Source organism: Mustela nigripes, unplaced genomic scaffold (assembly GCF_022355385.1).
Source record: "Mustela nigripes isolate SB6536 unplaced genomic scaffold, MUSNIG.SB6536 HiC_scaffold_148, whole genome shotgun sequence".
In the NCBI taxonomy this organism is placed as follows: Eukaryota; Metazoa; Chordata; class Mammalia; order Carnivora; family Mustelidae; genus Mustela; species Mustela nigripes.
In genome coordinates this window covers 10354368-10371615 of record NW_026739562.1, presented here as the reverse complement: position 1 = coordinate 10371615, position 17248 = coordinate 10354368, and the positions used below count along the sequence as shown (strand labels likewise).

At 36.5% G+C, this 17248-nt stretch overlaps 1 protein-coding gene across 1 annotated transcript; it reads right to left on the bottom strand.

Annotated features, from left to right (window-relative positions):
* Positions 1-8328: 8328 nt before the first annotated feature.
* Positions 8329-9258, bottom strand: LOC132008367 (olfactory receptor 4C12). The gene has a single exon (XM_059386884.1). The coding sequence runs from the start codon at positions 9256-9258 to the stop codon at positions 8329-8331; it is 930 nt and encodes a 309-aa protein (XP_059242867.1).
* Positions 9259-17248: the final 7990 nt, after the last annotated feature.

Sequence of the window (17248 nt, the reverse complement as noted above, 5' to 3'; positions counted from 1 at the left end):
CATGATTTCAGCAAGTAATAGTTAAAGGATGGAGAAATAAACTAACCACTATTAATCATAAATTTTGCTTTGAGGATAACAGAAATAAATACAAGAAAAGAGAGAAAACATAAACAAGGACCACTGCTTATTCAGAAAATTCTACCAAGTTGGATTTTAGTTTGCTAGCTTCAACCAAATATATGGATTCGTATGCCTTCCTTCTAATAACAACTTAAAGAAATACTAGAATTTATTGCTATGAAGCAATAATCTCTTTAACAATCCAAGGAGGTAGGCACTGAAATTATCACCACTTTACAGGTGAGGAAACTGATAGAAATGGAAAGGTACCAAAGCAGATATATTGGAAAACCAGCAACCAGAACTGACTGATTTCCCAGATCATGTCCTTAACTGCTGTTAACTGCCAGGCAATGATGATCAAAAGAACCGATAAATATACTAGTTAACATTTACTGAGCCAGAGACAGCACTGGACACAATATATATATTAGTTCATTATCTATAACAAAAACCTAATAATTTTTCATGTATAACTGCTTGGTTTTTACATATAACAATTGATTTTATATGTTGCCTATAACATTATGGTAGGTAACTATTTAGGGCTATAAAACCATTAGCAGTTTAACCTCTGAAGGGTAGGTAATAAAGACTATTCCAGGTTTCCAGGTTCTCTTGTAGGCTTCAGAACCATTTTGCATTGTTCATATCACTCATTTTATGCTGATACCCCATCAGAAAGAGTAATGACTCAAAAATTTTGATGTTGGACAGAAATTCCTTATTACTGAATATACAGTCATACTCTGTAAAATACTTACCTACTGTGTAACAATAGTCTCCCCAAGGTAGCATAATGTCTGTTGCACAGTAAATATTGAATTAATTACTTAATTAATTAAAAGTATAAAGGAAGATGAATAAATTCAAAAATAAAGAGCAAGAAAGCAGTACTGGAGACTGGGGAATTCTTCCCCACTTTTATCTGATTCAACTGTAAGGAGAATTCTGGCTAGACCTCTTGGGGAAACTAGACTAGCTTGTTTTCACTCTTGCTTATACTAAGGATGAGAATGAAATTGAAACTACATTTCACAGCATATGAAACTACAATATGCAAAATAGTTTAACTTGATACTCTCCCGCTTTCAGTGACATTTTGCTACCTTATGAATGTGGCCTGCTTATATTATGTTTCTGTGTTAATCAGTTTACTTTTTGGTACCATGGCATTATTAAAATATGTGGCTCTTTCTACACACAAAACTATCTCAGGATATTTTCCATTCACCCCTTTTGTCGTATCTTCATAATCAGCAAATATTTTTGAGCCCAAGAAATGTATCAGACAGGTTGATAGTTGCTGGCCCCTCAGTGGTGAACAAAAAAAGAAATAGTTTCTGCCTCCACAGAGCTTAGAATCCATTGAAAGTCTCCCAGGATGAAGCAGAAAATTACAACAAGCTTAAATGATAAGATAGCAGAATCACAAGGTGCTATGAAACCACACTGGAGAGATACAGGATCAAAAGAAGATGCCTAGATGAAAAGATGTAAGAAACAGAAAGCAGTGGTAAAAATAAGTCCGCTGGTACAATGAATAGGAATGGGATTGGTGGACTGTCCTAGAAGATGGAATACATAACAAAGGCCAGGAGGTGAAAAAGAGTACACAGGAAACCTTACCAATTCAATATGTTAATCAATTCAAAAACACTGGAAGTTTGATTTTAGCTAGTGAATGATGCAGTTAGATTTGAATTTTAGTGGGGGTGCCTGGGTGACTCAGTTGGTTAAGGATCTGCCTTTGGATCAGGTCATGATCCTAAGGTCCTGGGATCAAATCCTGTATGGGGCTCTTAGCTCAGTAGGAAGTCCGCTTCTCCCTCTGCCTCTGCCTGCCATGCCCCCTGCTTTGTGCTCAGTCACCCTCTGTAAAATAAATAAATAAAATCTTAAAAAAGAAAAAAAAAAAAAAAAAGCTTTAAGGGGAGCCTAGGTGGCTCAGTCATTAAGTGTCTGCCTTTGGCTCAGGTCATGATCTCAGGATCCTAGGGTTAAGCCCTGCATCAGGCTCCCTCCTCAGCTGGAAGCTTGCTTCCCTCTCCCACTCCCCCTGCTTGTGTTCCCTCTCTTGCTGTGTTTCTCTCTGTCAAATGTATAAATAAAATCTAAAAAAAAAAAAAAAAAAGCTTTGAGTTTTAGAATGGTAACTATGGCTACAGTGTGGGAAATGGTTTGAAGAGGATGAGACTACCCACAGGAGAGTAGTAAGAGGTCACAGTGGTGATTTGGGTGCAAAAGGATTGATGTCTGAAGTCTCGTGGTGCCAGTGAGGAGGCAGAGTTTGGTGGACACAACTGTGTCCAATTCCCATCTCAAAGTCGGCATCTGGGGATCCCAAACTAACACAGAGATAGAAAAGTGTTCAAGAAATACTTGGTACTACAAATAAAAGAATTTGATGCAGGATAAAGATTTGAGAGAGGATTCATCGATGATACCCAGTTTCTAGAATAGATTACCAAATACATGGAACAGAGAAAAGATTAATGTTTTTTTAATGTGTTGGATGACCTTTAAGTAACAATGTACAATTAAATATATGTTTCTGATCCTCAGAAAGATGTAGGCCACAGAAATGTAGAAAATTTGAACACATAGATGGCCAATAAAACCATAAAAGAAGAGGCACCTGGGTGGCTCAGTGGGTTAAGCCTCTGCCTTCAGCCCAGGTCATGATCTCAGGGTCCTGGGATTGAGTCCCACATCGGGCTCTCTGCTCAGCAGGAAGCCTGCTTCCCCCTCTCTCTCTGCCTGCCTCTCTGCCTACTTGTGATCTCTGTCCCTCTGTCAAATAAATAAATAAATCTTAAAAAAAAAAAAACATAGAAGTATTAGATCAGCTATGGAGAGTGTGATTTGGTCAACTATGGGTGGTTTTCAGTGGTCTATCAAATAGCCATTTTGATATTTTTAGAAAGAAAACAAAAAAAAATTTTTTTGATCCTAAAATAGAACTCTAGAGGTGCCTAGATGGCTCAGTGGGTTAAGCCTCTGCCTTTAGTTCAGGTCTCAATCTCAGGGTCGTGGGATCAAACCCCACATCAGGCTCTCTTTTCAGCAGGGAGCCTATTTCTCCCCCCCCCTCCCTGCCTACTTGTGATCTCTGTCTGTCAAATAAATAAATAAAATCTTAAAAGAAAAATGCCTGTGCCTCAGGCCATCACTTTAAAAAAAAAATAGAACTCTAAAAATGTCAGTTGGTCTATTATTAGAAACTCAGTGAAACACCAAACCTATAAAATAAAAACAGGCTATGAAAGAAGTTTTTAAAAATCAGACAGACATCAAAATTTTTGCCAGCAAAAGTAGAAATTGGGAGAAAATGAAAATTTTTTTAATGTTCTCAAGGGAAAGGACTGTAACAACTAATTCCGTATCATGCAATACAGAACTCAAATAGAAGAATAAAATAAATAGATTGTCAACATACAAAGACTCATAAATTTAATTGTTCAAGAACTAAAGCTCTGCAAACTGAAATCAATGGATTCAAAAGATCATACACCATGACTAAATGGGATTAACTCTGTGATGCCAGGTTACTTTAAAATATACAAAAAATCAATCTGATACATCACATTAAGACCATATGATCATCTCAATAGATTCACAAAATTTTTTTTAAAGATTTTATTTATTTATTTGACAGAGATCAAAAGCAGGCAGTGAGGCAGACAGAGAGAGAAGAAAGGAAGCAGGCTCCCTGCTGAGCAGAGAGCCCTATGTAGGACTCAATCCCAGGACTCTGGGATCATGACCTGCGCTGAAGGAAGAAGCTTTAACCCACTGAGCCACCCAGGCACCCCAATTCACAAAATTGTATTAAGAAAATTTAACAATCTTTCATGATAAAAATTCTCAACAAAATAGATTTGAACGAAATTGCCTTAGCACACATGCAAAAAAAAAAAAAAAAAAAAAAAAAACCATCTGTGAAAATCTCAAAGCTAACGTGATGATCGGTGGTTAAAACTGACACCTTTTCCCCTAAGATCCAGTACAAGGCAAGGAAGCTCATGTCACTTTTATTCAACATAGTACTAGAAGTAGCAGCAAAAGCCATCAGACAGGAAAAATAAATAAGGGCATCCAAACTGAAAAGGAAAAGGTAAAATAATTTGTTTGTAGATGACATGATCATATATGTAGAAACCCTAAAACCTACACACACACACACACACACACACACACACACACAAACACATACACACAAACTATAAAACTAATAAATGAATTCAATAAAGATGCATAATACATACAAAAATTATTCGCATTTCTTTACACTAACAATAAACTATACAAAAAGGAAATGAAGATTATTTGACCATAGAGTTGAGGGTCCATATCTGGGCTCTCTACTCTGTTCCACTGGTCTATGTGTCTGTTTTTATGCCAGTCATGCTGTCTTGGTGATCACAGCTTTGTAGTAAAGCTTGAAATCAGGTAACGTGATGCCCCCAGCTGTATTTTTGTTTTTCAACATTTCCTTAGTGATTCAGGGACTCTTCTGATTCCATACAAATTTTTGGATTATTTGCTCCAGCTCTTTGAAGAATACCGGTGGAATTTGGATCGGAATGGCATTAAAAGTATAGATTTCTCTAGGCAGTATAGACATTTTAACAATGTTTATTCTTCTGATCCAAGAGCATGGAATGGTCTTCCATCTTTTTATGTCTTCTTCAATTTCTTTCATGAATATTCTGTAGTTCCTCGAGTACAGATCCTTTACCTCTTTGGTTAGGTTTATTCCCAGGTATCTTATGGCTCTTGGTGCTATAGGAAATGGAATCGATTCTCTAATTTCCCTTTCTGTATTTTCATTATTAGTGTATAAGAAAGCCACTGATTTCTGTACATTGACTTTGTATCCTGCCACGTTGCTGAATTATTGTATGAGTTCTAGTAGTTTGGGGGTGGAGTCTTTTTGGTTTTCCATATAAAGAATCATGTCATCTGCAAAGAGAGAGAGTTTGACTTCATCATTACCAATTTGGATACCTTTTATTTCTGATTTCTGTTTCTAGGGCTTCTAATACTATGTTGACCAAGAGTGGTGAAAGTGGGCATCCTTGTCTTGTTCCTGATCTCAACAGGAAAAAATATGCAGTGGAAAAAAGACAGTCTCTTCAATAAATGGTGCTGGGAAAACTGGGCAGCTATATGTAGAAGAATGAAACTCAACCATTCTCGTACACTGTACACAAAAATAAACTCAAAATGGATAGAAGACCTCAAAGTGAGACAGGAATCCATCAGAATCCTAGAGGAGAACATAGGCAGTAACCTCTTTGATTTCAGCCACAGCAACTTCTTTCAAGATATGTCTCCAAAGGCAAAGGAAACAAAAGTGAAAATAAACATTTGGGACTTCATCAAAATCAAAAGCTTCTGCACAGCAAAGGAAACAGTCAAGAAAACAAAGAGGCAACCCACGGAATGGGAGAAGATATTTGCAAGTGACAGTACCGACAAAAGGTTGATATCCAGGATCTATAAAGAACTCCTCAAACTCAACACACACAAAACAGACAATCAATGGGCAGAAGATATGAACAGACACTTCTCCAATGAAGACATACAAATGGCTATCAGACACATGAAAAAATGTTCATCATCACTAGCCATCAGGGAGATTCAAGTTAAAACCACATTGAAATATCACCTTACACCAGTTAGAATGGCCAAAATTAGCAAGACAGGAAACAACATGTGTTGGAGGGGATGTGGAGAAAGGAGAACCCTCTTATGCTGTTGGTGGGAATTCAAGTTGGTGCAGCCACTTTGGAAAACAGTGTGGAGATTCCTCAAGAAATTAAAAATAGAACTTTCCTATGACCCTGCCATTGCACTCCTGGGTATTTACCCCAAAGATACAGATGTAGTGAAAAGAAGGGCCATCTGTACCCCAATGTTTATAGCAGCAATGGCCACGGTCGCCAAACTATGGAAAGAACCAAGATGCCCTTCAACGGACGAATGGATAAGGAAGATGTGGTCCATATACACCATGGAGTATTATGCCTCCATCAGAAAGGATGAATACCCAACTCTTGTAGCTACATGGACGAGACTGGAAGGGATTATGCTGAGTGAAATAATTCAAGCAGAGAGAGTCAATTATCATCTGGTTTCACTTATTTGTGGAGCCTAACAAATAGCATGGAGGACATGGGGAGATAGAGAGGAGAAGGGAGTTGGGGGAAATTGGAAGTGGAGGTGAACCATGAGAGACCATGGACTCTGAAAAACAATCTGAGGGTTTCGAAGGGGCGGGGGGTGGGAGGTCAGGATACCAGGTGGTGGGTATTATAGAGGGCACGGATTGCCTGGAGCACTGGTGTAGTACAAAAACAATGAATACTGTTATGCTGAAAATAAATTTTTAAAAAAATTTTTAAAAAGGAAATGAAGAAAATAATTCTATTTATGATAGCATCAGAAAGAAAAAAATATTTAGGAATAAATGTAATCAGTAAGTGAAAATTCTTCACGCTGAAAGGTATAAGAAATTGACTAAAAAAGACACAAATAAATGGAAAGATCCCATGTTAGTGGATGAGAAAAATTAATATTGTTAAAATGTTTATATTACTCAAAGCAATCCATAGATTCAATAAAATGGCATTTGTCACAGACATGGAACAAAGAATCCTAAAATATATCTGAAACCACAAAAGACCTTGAATGGCCAAAGCAACCCCAGAAAGGAGACAAAGCTGGAGGCATCACACTTTCATTTCCTGATTTCAAGCTACTATATTTCAGATCAGTAGTAATCTAAACAGTATGGTACTAGAATAAAAATAGACACCTAGATAAATGGAACAGAATTGAGAGTCCCAAAATAAACACTTGCATATGCAGCCCCTTAATATTTGACAAGGATATCAAGACTTCTCAATGGGGAAAGGATTGTCTCTTCCATAAATGGTATTAGGAAAACTGGATATTCACATGCAAAAGAACGAAATTGGATCCTTATCTTGTACCACGTATAAAAATCCATTGAAAATCAATTAAAGACTTAAATGTGAGACCTGAAGCCATAAAACTGCTAGAAGAAAACATATGGAAAAAGCTTATTGACATTGGCCTGGGTAATGATTTCTTGGATATGCTTCTCATCTCAGCTTGTTCTACATAGCTTCCAAGAGTGCCTGCTTGGGGGAGGTGGCTGGATAAACATCTGGTGGTGCTGACACTGCCACCTCCATAGATGATTTCCCAATGAGTTTCAGTGGCACTTCTGCAGGCAAATTCCAGTGAATCACACAAGCACTCAGAGATCAAGTTCTCAGTTCAGTAGATCTACACCTTAGTTGGGGTGGTTTCCACCAGCCTTGGTCCATCTGTGCCTTAGAAGGTTGTTTCCTTTTTGCCAGTCCAGGCCACAGTCCTCTGCTCAGCAGCCTCAGGCTATCAGCAACCCAGAGGGAGGTTCCCAGCTTACCAGTCCATTTTTTTTTTTTTCCTGTCAGTCTCTCTCCAGCTACCATAAACTAGTCCTGGCCAAGACAACCGAGTGAACTTCACCATCCAATGGGCAACAACTACTTCTCCAAAAGATGAATCCTAGTTTTGGGGAGGAATTCTCCCTTTTAAATGTATTCCTTCCTTTGATATTCACCTCTTAGTCCCAGGGAATCCTTTAGAGTAATCATTAGCCCTTTCCAGTTAATGCTCTGCTATAATGAACATGAAGGTATGTAACCCTTCCCAGTTCAAATTACTGTGTTATCTGTCTCCTAATTAGGCCCTGAGATACAACATGGAAAGTACCTAATACGACGCCTGACTTACAGGTATTTGATAAATAGTATCTCTTTCTACTGTACAACCAAGATTTAATGGACAAGAAAATTCACAAAGGGAAGAATTTATATTGGTGCTAGAGTCCAAAGTAAAGGAATATCATTAAACCTATTATTTTATAATCAGTAATAACCAGTATCTTAATGTTATATAAGATTATTTTAAAACAAGTACAATATTCTAGATTCATATCTTTTAGTTCTAAAGATATTTGAGATTCTAAGTAATAAGTAAATATTTATGAATTAAGAAGCAGTAAATTGTAATGATACGAGTGTGGGATGGGAGACAGTAAGTATGGATTCCAGTTCAACCCTTAGTTTTGCATTTAAGTGGCTATTGGCAAGTGTTATTCAAATTCTTGTTAGAGCTGATGTCCTCATATATATATCAATAAGCTTGCATTAGATTACTTCTATTACTTCTATATCAAAGATACATTTAATTATTATCTGAAATTACTTTTTTTCTCCAGAGCTTCCTCATAGCATTTTTTACCTCAGCATTTCTGAGGGTGTAGATTAAAGGATTTAACATTGGGACCACCATAGTATAAAAGACAGCAACAGCTTTGTCAATGGACAGAGTGATCACTGGGCGCAGATAGACAAATATACAGGGCACAAAGAATAAGACAACTACTGTAATGTGAGAAACACAGGTGGAAAGGGCTTTGCGCCTCCCCTCCAAGCTATAGTTCTTTAGGGAGCACAGGATGACCACATAGGACACCACCAAAAGTAGGAAGTTTAAAAGACAGATGAAACCACTGTTGACAGCAACAAAGAGACCAAGGGTATGAGTGTCCATGCAGACGAGTTTCAACAAAGGGTACAAATCACACATGAAATGATCTATAACATTGGGGCCACAGAAGGGCAGCCAGACAGTGAAGAGGATCTGAATCGTTGCATGGAGAAATCCTCCAGTCCAGGCCACTCCTAGCAAAAGAAGGCACAGCCTGTGGTTCATGATAGTTGTATAGTGCAGAGGTTTGCAGATGGCCACATAGCGATCATAGGCCATCACTGTCAGCAGGATGATCTCAGTAGCACCAAAAATATGTTCTGCATAGACTTGAGCCATACACCCATTAAAGGAGATAGTTTTCTTCTCATGAAGGGAGTCCAAAATCAGCTTGGGAGCTGAAGAAGAAGAATAAATTGTGTCTATCAAGGAAAGATGAGTCAGAAAGAAGTACATGGGAGAGTTCAGAGCCTGGCTGGTGGTAATGGTAACCACAATGAGTAGGTTGCCTGAGAGTGTTGCCAAGTACAGAACCAAAAATCCCAGAAACACTATATTCTGCATCATGGGGTTCTGTGTAAGACCTATTAAAATAAATTCAGTCACATTTCTTTTATTCTCCATCTATGTGCTGTGGGGGATAAAAAACTTCAGGAAGGAAAGCTTTACTTCTAAAGAACAAAAAGGAAAGAAATAAGGAACCATAAAATCATCAAACAGTACAAAACTCTGACTTTTAACAGTAGTCTGACAATCTTAGATGATTCCTTCCCTTTCCAAAACTTTCTAGGAATAGGTAGGTCAAAACTTCTCTTGGTGGACATAGAATTAAACTTCAATATAGTATTTAAAGCTAAGTTTTGCCATTGTTAATGCTCACTTTTTCCTGGACCTCAGATTGCTCTATTCTCTGTATCTCAATGTATTCTTAAATCATAAAGGCAGAGAAGGTTAAGATAAACTGTTCCTCTTACATATGGGCAAGTTACATAATGAGGTACATGGAAAGAACACCTCTTCCAGATGATCCCATAAGTGCTTTACTGAAATGGTAGTTTAAGAGTCCAAGCCCCAAGACAGTGGTCTCCCTTCTGGAAGACCAATGCATCAGATAATCCTTCCAGGGATGAGAGCCCTTGAGAAGAAAATTGAGTGCACTTCTAATTGCCAACTCTTCTCTAAAGGAGAAGACCTTTGGGAGAACCAACAACTAACTAATACATTTTTATAGCTTCCTGAAGGTCCAGGCCAAAAGTTGGGTTTTATGATCAAAATCAGACAGAAAACCCCAAATTTGACTCATTCATTACTATTATTTCACTTACTTGTTTCTTGCAAATCTTGAAGTAATTTGAGTATATTTTTAAATGCTTGTCTTTTATAATTTTCATCTACCCCATATAGAAACAAACATACAAACAAAACTTGGTCTTATGTCAAAATTAATGTGTTTGATGCCCTCTATTAATTGACAGACTCAAGCACAGGATCAGTTTCTTTTTTTTTTAAGTTTTTATTAATTTATTTGACGGAGAGAAATCACAAGTAGATGGAGAGGCAGGCAGAGAGAGAGGGAAGCAGGCTCTCCACTGAGCAGAGAGCCCGATGCAGGACTCGATCCCAGGACTCTGAGATCATGACCTGAGCCAAAGGCAGCGGCTTAACCCACTGAGCCACCCAGGCGCCCTCAGGATCAGTTTCTTTTCTTGTCCTAGTCCAAAGACCAATAATGTACCTATTACTACTCAAACCCTCTAATACTCATATTTTTGGATAAGTGAGAAATGGAGAATAGTGTTGATCAAACAGAATGAACCTGGTCTTCCATAAAAGAATCCTCAGACTGCAATTAAAAGTAAGGACTTATGGGGGTGCCTGGGTGACTCAGTGGGTTAAGCCTCTGCCTCGGCTCAGGTCATGATTTTAGGGTCCTGGGATCGAGCCCCACGTCCACCTTGGGGGTCTCTGCTCAGTGGGGAGCCTGCTTCCCCTCCTCTCTCTCTGCCTGCCTCTCTGCCTGCCTCTCTGCCTACTTGTGATCTTTGTCTGTCAAATAAATAAATAAAATCTATTTTTAAAAAAATAACGACATTTCTTATTTCAGACAAATTTCTTCTAAGCACAGAAATCTTTGTTACTTGTTTAAATTCACATGCTCAAACATTTTGAAATGGAAATTTTTATTACAGCTCTGTTTTACTCCATTATTAATAGCATGTGGAGATTTATTTTCACAACATGTTAGTTCCTACAATAATAGTTCATTTTTAATGAGAGGTGGTCATGTGCTAGGCACCATACTAAATACTTCACATGCATTATTTCACTTAATTTTCATAACAGTGCCAGTTATGAAGATAACAGTATATATGTATATATATATATATATGTATATATATATATATATATATATATAATAAAATGAAACTCTGGTCAAGAGAAGGTAAATGGGGGTGCCCGGGTGGCTCAGTGGGTTAGAGCCTCTGCCTTCGGCTCAAGTCATGGTCTCAGTGTTCTGGGGTCAAGCCCCCACATCAGGCTCTCTGCTCAGCAGGCAGATCTTGTCTGTCAAATAAATAAATAAAATCTTGAAAAAAAAGAGAGAGAAGGTAAATGACTTGCCGAAAGTGATAATGATTTAAAAAAAAAAAAAGGGGAGGGGGAGACTGCCTTTAAACCCAGGATGTCTGCTTCTAGCTCATCAGCACTAAGTGCCTCTCCAATACAGATCCAGTTTACTTCTGAGAATCAGCCAATGTCAGAGTTTGGACAAGTGGGTTGGTAACTAAAGCCACCACCGGAGACCATATAAAATCCATGGCATTTATTTCACTAAACTATGAAATGTAGAGTCAGATTCTAATGATTTCAAGGGTCCATTGAATGCTAAAATTGTTGTACAGTAAAAATGCTCTAGTTCCTTGCAATGAAAACATATATGCTCTTTAAAGATGAGGACACTAAGTTGCAGAGAGATAAAGTCCAAGAAAACACAGCTAACTGTTTAGATCAGACCACAGGAAAAAGTCTTCTAGTGCCCAATGCAGTGATTTTTTTTTTCTACCATCACATCTTGCTTCCCTTGAAATGAATGTTTACAAGAAAAAAAATCACCCTAAGGTAACAAAGAGAATTAACTTTCATCTCTTATCTTTAGCAATGCCTGCCTTGAATCTCTAAAAAAATGGGGAAGGATGGGGGGAGCTACCTGTGAGTTAAGGATGCAAAAAATGCCATCATACTGTTGGGACTACATCCATTATAGCAGAAATAAGGTCTTACCTAAGTTAGAATGAAATCCAAGAAAAGTTAAGAGTCAGAATAACAAGTGCTTCCGAGCCTGGGATTTAGTGTAGTTTCCCAACTGTGCAGGAGGTACATTCCTTCTTGCAGATCTTATATATTAATGCACCCTCCTCAAGGTTCTCAGTTTTAGGGCTTAAGATTTCCTTTAAGAAACAGAATCCAAATATTGTCCTTTCTCCTCTCTTCCATGCTGACCTATCTTAATGATGGTAAAAGTCATACAGCCTGTCTTGGCTTCACCTCAAATTTCTCTTTGTTTCTTTTCAGTTGCCTCTCATATCTGCTCCTATAATTAGAAGAGATTTTCCCCCTTCTTTCATCCCTAGAAATTATGAAAATCAGAGTACTACTTCAATGAAATGAGTGACCAGACATAAGCCAGTCTCTGGCTATCCAAGCTACCCACACTATATGCCCTAACGCTGAAGGAAACCCTTCAGTGACCATCCAGTTCCAATTTGCTGCTCTACTGCAGTCTCCACATTCAAAAGCCTAGCAATTGACTCAGGAATCCATAAAATGTAAAATTATTCCTGATAGATTATGGATATTTCCATATAGAGTGAAGAGAACAAATATTTCTGCAAAATATCCTACAATATCTTAAAGTGGTCACCCATAAAATATCAGAAAGCAATATTTCAACGATTTTAGTTTCAAAACCCCTTGAGGGAAAATGGAAATGTGAGAAACTGGATTAAAAAACAGCAATTCTAGTTAACTTACCTGGCTGCCTCTGTTGTTAAGGAGAATGCCCAATGTATTCAGGAAAAAGAAATAACCATTATGCGTACCTGTTCAAACATCATGCCATGTACATGTATATTTCTCATGTCCCCACCAACAGGACAATGGCATTTTCAAAGCTCCAACGCTTTAGATATTCAAGTCAAAGGAAAAGAAATTGTTATCTCGAACATGGAATTCAAAGTCCTTAGCTACTGAGAATCTTCTGATCTTCAGCACCTAGCTCTATGGCTATAGAAAAAAAAAAAAAAACACACACATATTTCTATCACTTTATACAACTCTCTTATTCTGCCCTTAAAATAAGAAAGCAACTTCCTTTTGAGTCATCATGTTTAGAGATGATACTGGGAGCATCAAAGCTTTCTATCTAAGGCTTTGCTCTCTCGGGAATTAATTATCTCTGTTTTTTAAAGATTTGCCTTAGAAATAACTATTTGAGAGAATGCATCTGTGAACAACATATCTTCACCCAAATGTCTCTTTTCCCTGCAGTTTATGCCTATGTGGCATAAACTACATTCTTGGTCTATAAATTATGTAATAAAGCATTCCTCCTCCCAGCCCTTGGGTATCACAAAATGGGCACTAAAGGCTGTAACAACAACATGGGGTTTCATTTAGATTGCTTATCCCCAAGGAAATAACTTCCTTGGATGAGGGCACCAGAGAAGGTTAAGATAGTAAGTCAGCCTCTCGACTATACTATAAATGAACACATAAGAACAATTGGACTTGATATATTTTCAAGCAGACTAAGATGTAGAGTTGGAGGCCAAATGGAGGTTAAAAGTTCTTGTCCAACTTGTCTGATGTAGAAGTCTAAAAAACACAGATTTTGATGCCTTTTCAATGACCTTTTTTTGGAAATCTGGAGTTCTATTGGCCACTTGATAATGGAAATCTTTCCTAGGCAAACAGATTTCTTCAAATTTTCTTCACACGTAGTATTCTCAGGTCAATGGAGATCAGAATGTTCTGTGGTCTTGCAAACATATACAGTAGCAAGTACTCTGCAGCCTGAAGGAAATAGGTATTATTAAAATCACATATCATGAGAACTAAAACAGTGGCTATATTTAAATGTATGGCTATGCAGTAGATGGCAGACCAGGAAAAATGTAACAGCAGCTATCCTTACTAAGCCCTATGTCCCTTCTTCCCTCACTTTGGTGTAGTACCTTGATTGATTTTCATATATTAAACCAAACTTGCATTCCTGAGATAAATCTCACTTGCTCTCAGTATATAATTATTTTTATAGACTATTGGATTCAGGTTAGTAATATTTTTTGAGGATTTTTGTGTCTTTACATAAGAGATGTTGGTTATAGTTTTCTAATGGTATCATTGTCTAGTCTTGATATTAGGGCAATACTGGTCTTATAGAATGTGTTCCCTCCTCTCTTATTTTCTGGAAGAGTTTGAGAAAGAATGGTGCTAATTCTATCCCAAATGTTTGATGAAATTCACTTCAAAATGAAGCCATCTTAACATGAGTTTTTCTTTGTGGCAAGTTTTTTTTTTTTTTATTAATCCAATCTCTTGTTATTTATATATTCAGATTATCTATTTCACTTGAGTCATTAGTTTGTATCTTACTTAGAGTTTGTTCATTTCATCTAAATTTTATAAACTGCTGGCATACAACTGTTCATAGGATCTCCTTATGATTTTTTTTTTGTAAGGTTCATAATAATGTCCCCACTTTTATTCCTGATTTTAGCTGTTTGAGTCTTCTCTCCATTTTTTTTTTCCTGGTCAATCTAGCTAAAGGTTTGTCATTTCAGTGTTTTGTGTGTGTGTTTTTTTTTTTTTTCAAAGAACCCCCTTTTGGTTTGATTGTTTTTCTATTCTCTATTCTTTTTTCTACTTCATTTGTTTCTGATCTAATCATTGTTATTTCCTTCCTCTGTTTACTTTGGTTTTAGTTTGCCCTTCTTTTTCAAATGCCTTAAGGGGGAAGGTTAAATTATTTGAAGCCTTTCTTTTTTTTTTTAATATAGGTATATGCAGATATAAATTTCCCACTAATCACTGATTTAGATGCATTCTACAGGTTGCAGTATGTGGTGTTTTCATTTTCATTCCTCTCAAAATATTTTCTAGTTTTCCTCATGATTTCCTCTTGGACCCCTGGTTATTTAAGAGTATGTTATATAATTTCCACACATTTATAAAGTTCCCAAATTTCTTCCTATTATAATTTCCAATTTTGTTACACTGTGGTCAGAGAACATACTTTGTAGGTTCAATACTTTTAAATTTATTGAGTCTTATTTTATGTCTTCATATATGATCCAACCTAAAGAATGTTTTCCGTGAGGTTGAGAAGAATTTACAGTCTGCTGTTGTTCAAGAGCTATATTAGTTATCTGTTAGGTATAGCTGGTTTATAGTATTAACCCTCTTGTTTTCTTGTTGAACTTCTGGTAAGCTCTCTATCCATTATTGAAAGTGGGATATTAAAGTCTCCAGCTACTAGTGTTAAAGATGTCTGTGTATTCTTTCTTCTGTGTCAGTATTATACATGTGTTCATGAATTCTGGGGCTCTATTAGCTGCATATAAATCTATAATTATCATATCTTGATTAATTGACTCTTTCATCATTATAAAGTATCTTTTTGGTCTCTAGTAATTTACATCTCAATGTCTATTCCATCTTATGTTAATATAAAATAACCTATAAAAATTTCAGCTCTCAATTGATTACCTTTTGCATGGTATAGATTTTTCATACTTTCCCTTCCTAACTTATTTGTGTCTATGAATCTAAACTATATTTCTTATAGACAAAATATACAGTTGGCCCTTGAAAAAAGTGGGGGTTAGGGACACTGACACCTCAGTCAAAACCCACATATAACTTTTGATTCCCCCAAAACTTAACTACCAATAGCTTATTGTTGACTGAAAGCCTTATCAATGACATAGTCAATGAACACATATTTTTATATGTGTTATATACTGTATCATTACAATAAGGTAAGCTAGAGAAAAGAAAATGTTAATAAAATCTTAAGGATGAGAAAATACATTTATAGTATTGTACTATATTTATTGAAAAGAATCTGCCTGTAAGTGGACCCACACAGTTCAAACCCATGCTGTTCAAGGGCACTGGGTGTTACATATAAGTAATGAATCACTAAATTCTACTCCTGACACAGATAATACACTATATGTTAACTAACTAGAATTTAAATAAAAACTTGAAACAAAAAAGAAAAATAACAACAAAAAAAGGTTCAACTGTATTTAGATCATATTTTTATATCCATTCTGTGAATCTCTGCCTTTTAAATGAAGTTCCAAAATGTATATTTTATGTAATTACTGTTAAGACAGAATTTACATTTATTTTGCTATTTGTTTTCCACTGTCCTTTCTTTTTTACATCTTTATTCTTTGCTACGGCCTTTTTTGATGGGCTAAATAGATATTTCATAGTGTTCTATTTTTTCTTATTGCTTATTTTTCTGTTTTTTAGGGCTTTTTTTAATTGAACTTTTAATAACAAAGTTATTTTGGTTTCTCTGGAAAGTATAGTTAAAATCTTAAACAATACAACTCAGATTAATACTAGAGCAATTACAATACCGCACAAGAACTTTATTTCCGTGTAGCTCTAGTCCCTCTCTCCTTTTGTGTTTTTATTGCCATACAATGTGCATGTTTATATACTGTAAGCCCCTTGCCACAGATTTATAATTGCTGCTTTATGCAGATCCCTTTTAAATCAGATACAAGGAAAATGGAGATACAAACTAAGTACACAAATACTGTCTTTTATATTTACCTATGTAGTTATTTTTACTAGAGTTCTTGATTTCTGCATGTGGATTCAAATTACTGCCTGGTGTCAACTTCATTTCAGTCTAAAGGACTCCCTTTAGTATTTGTTGGAGAGCAAGTCTGCTGGTGATGAAACCTTTCTGGTTTTGTTTATCTGGAAATTTCTTAATTTCTCTTTCATTTTTGAAAGATACTTGTATTAAATATAGAATTCTTAGTTGACAAAACTTGGAATATACCATCCCATTGTTTTCTGACCCTACATTTCTAATGAGAAATCAGCTGTTTGTCTCAATGAGAATCCCTTGTACATGGTGAGTTGCCTCCCCCTTCTACTTTCAAGATTCTCTTTGTCTTCGGCTTCAGGTCATTTGATTGTTACCTCATATGTGTGTGTTTATCCTATTTTGAGTTTGTTGTTGGATGGTAGATTAATGTTCTTGGAAAATACAAGCCACTATCTCTTCAAATACTCTTTCTGCTTCTCTATATTCTCTCCTGCTGGAACTCCCATTATGCTCCTGTTGGTACTCTTGCTGGTATTCCACAGGTATCTGAGGCTCTGTTCATTTTTTTTCTTCATTCATTTTTCTCTCTGCACAAATAGTACCATCTGGAGGATTTATAAATATCTAGTACCTAGTATTTGCTGAAGATTCTAATCTAAAATAGTCATTAATTTTATCACATTTTTTCCACATCTGTTGAGATGATCCTACGGATCTTCTCACTTATTCTACTAAGGTGATAAATCACATTGATTA

What these genes read in the sequence shown, in the direction of transcription:
- LOC132008367 (XM_059386884.1), bottom strand. Translation starts at nt 9,258, where the DNA reads ATGGAGAATAAAAGAAATGTGACTGAATTTATTTTAATAGGTCTTACA.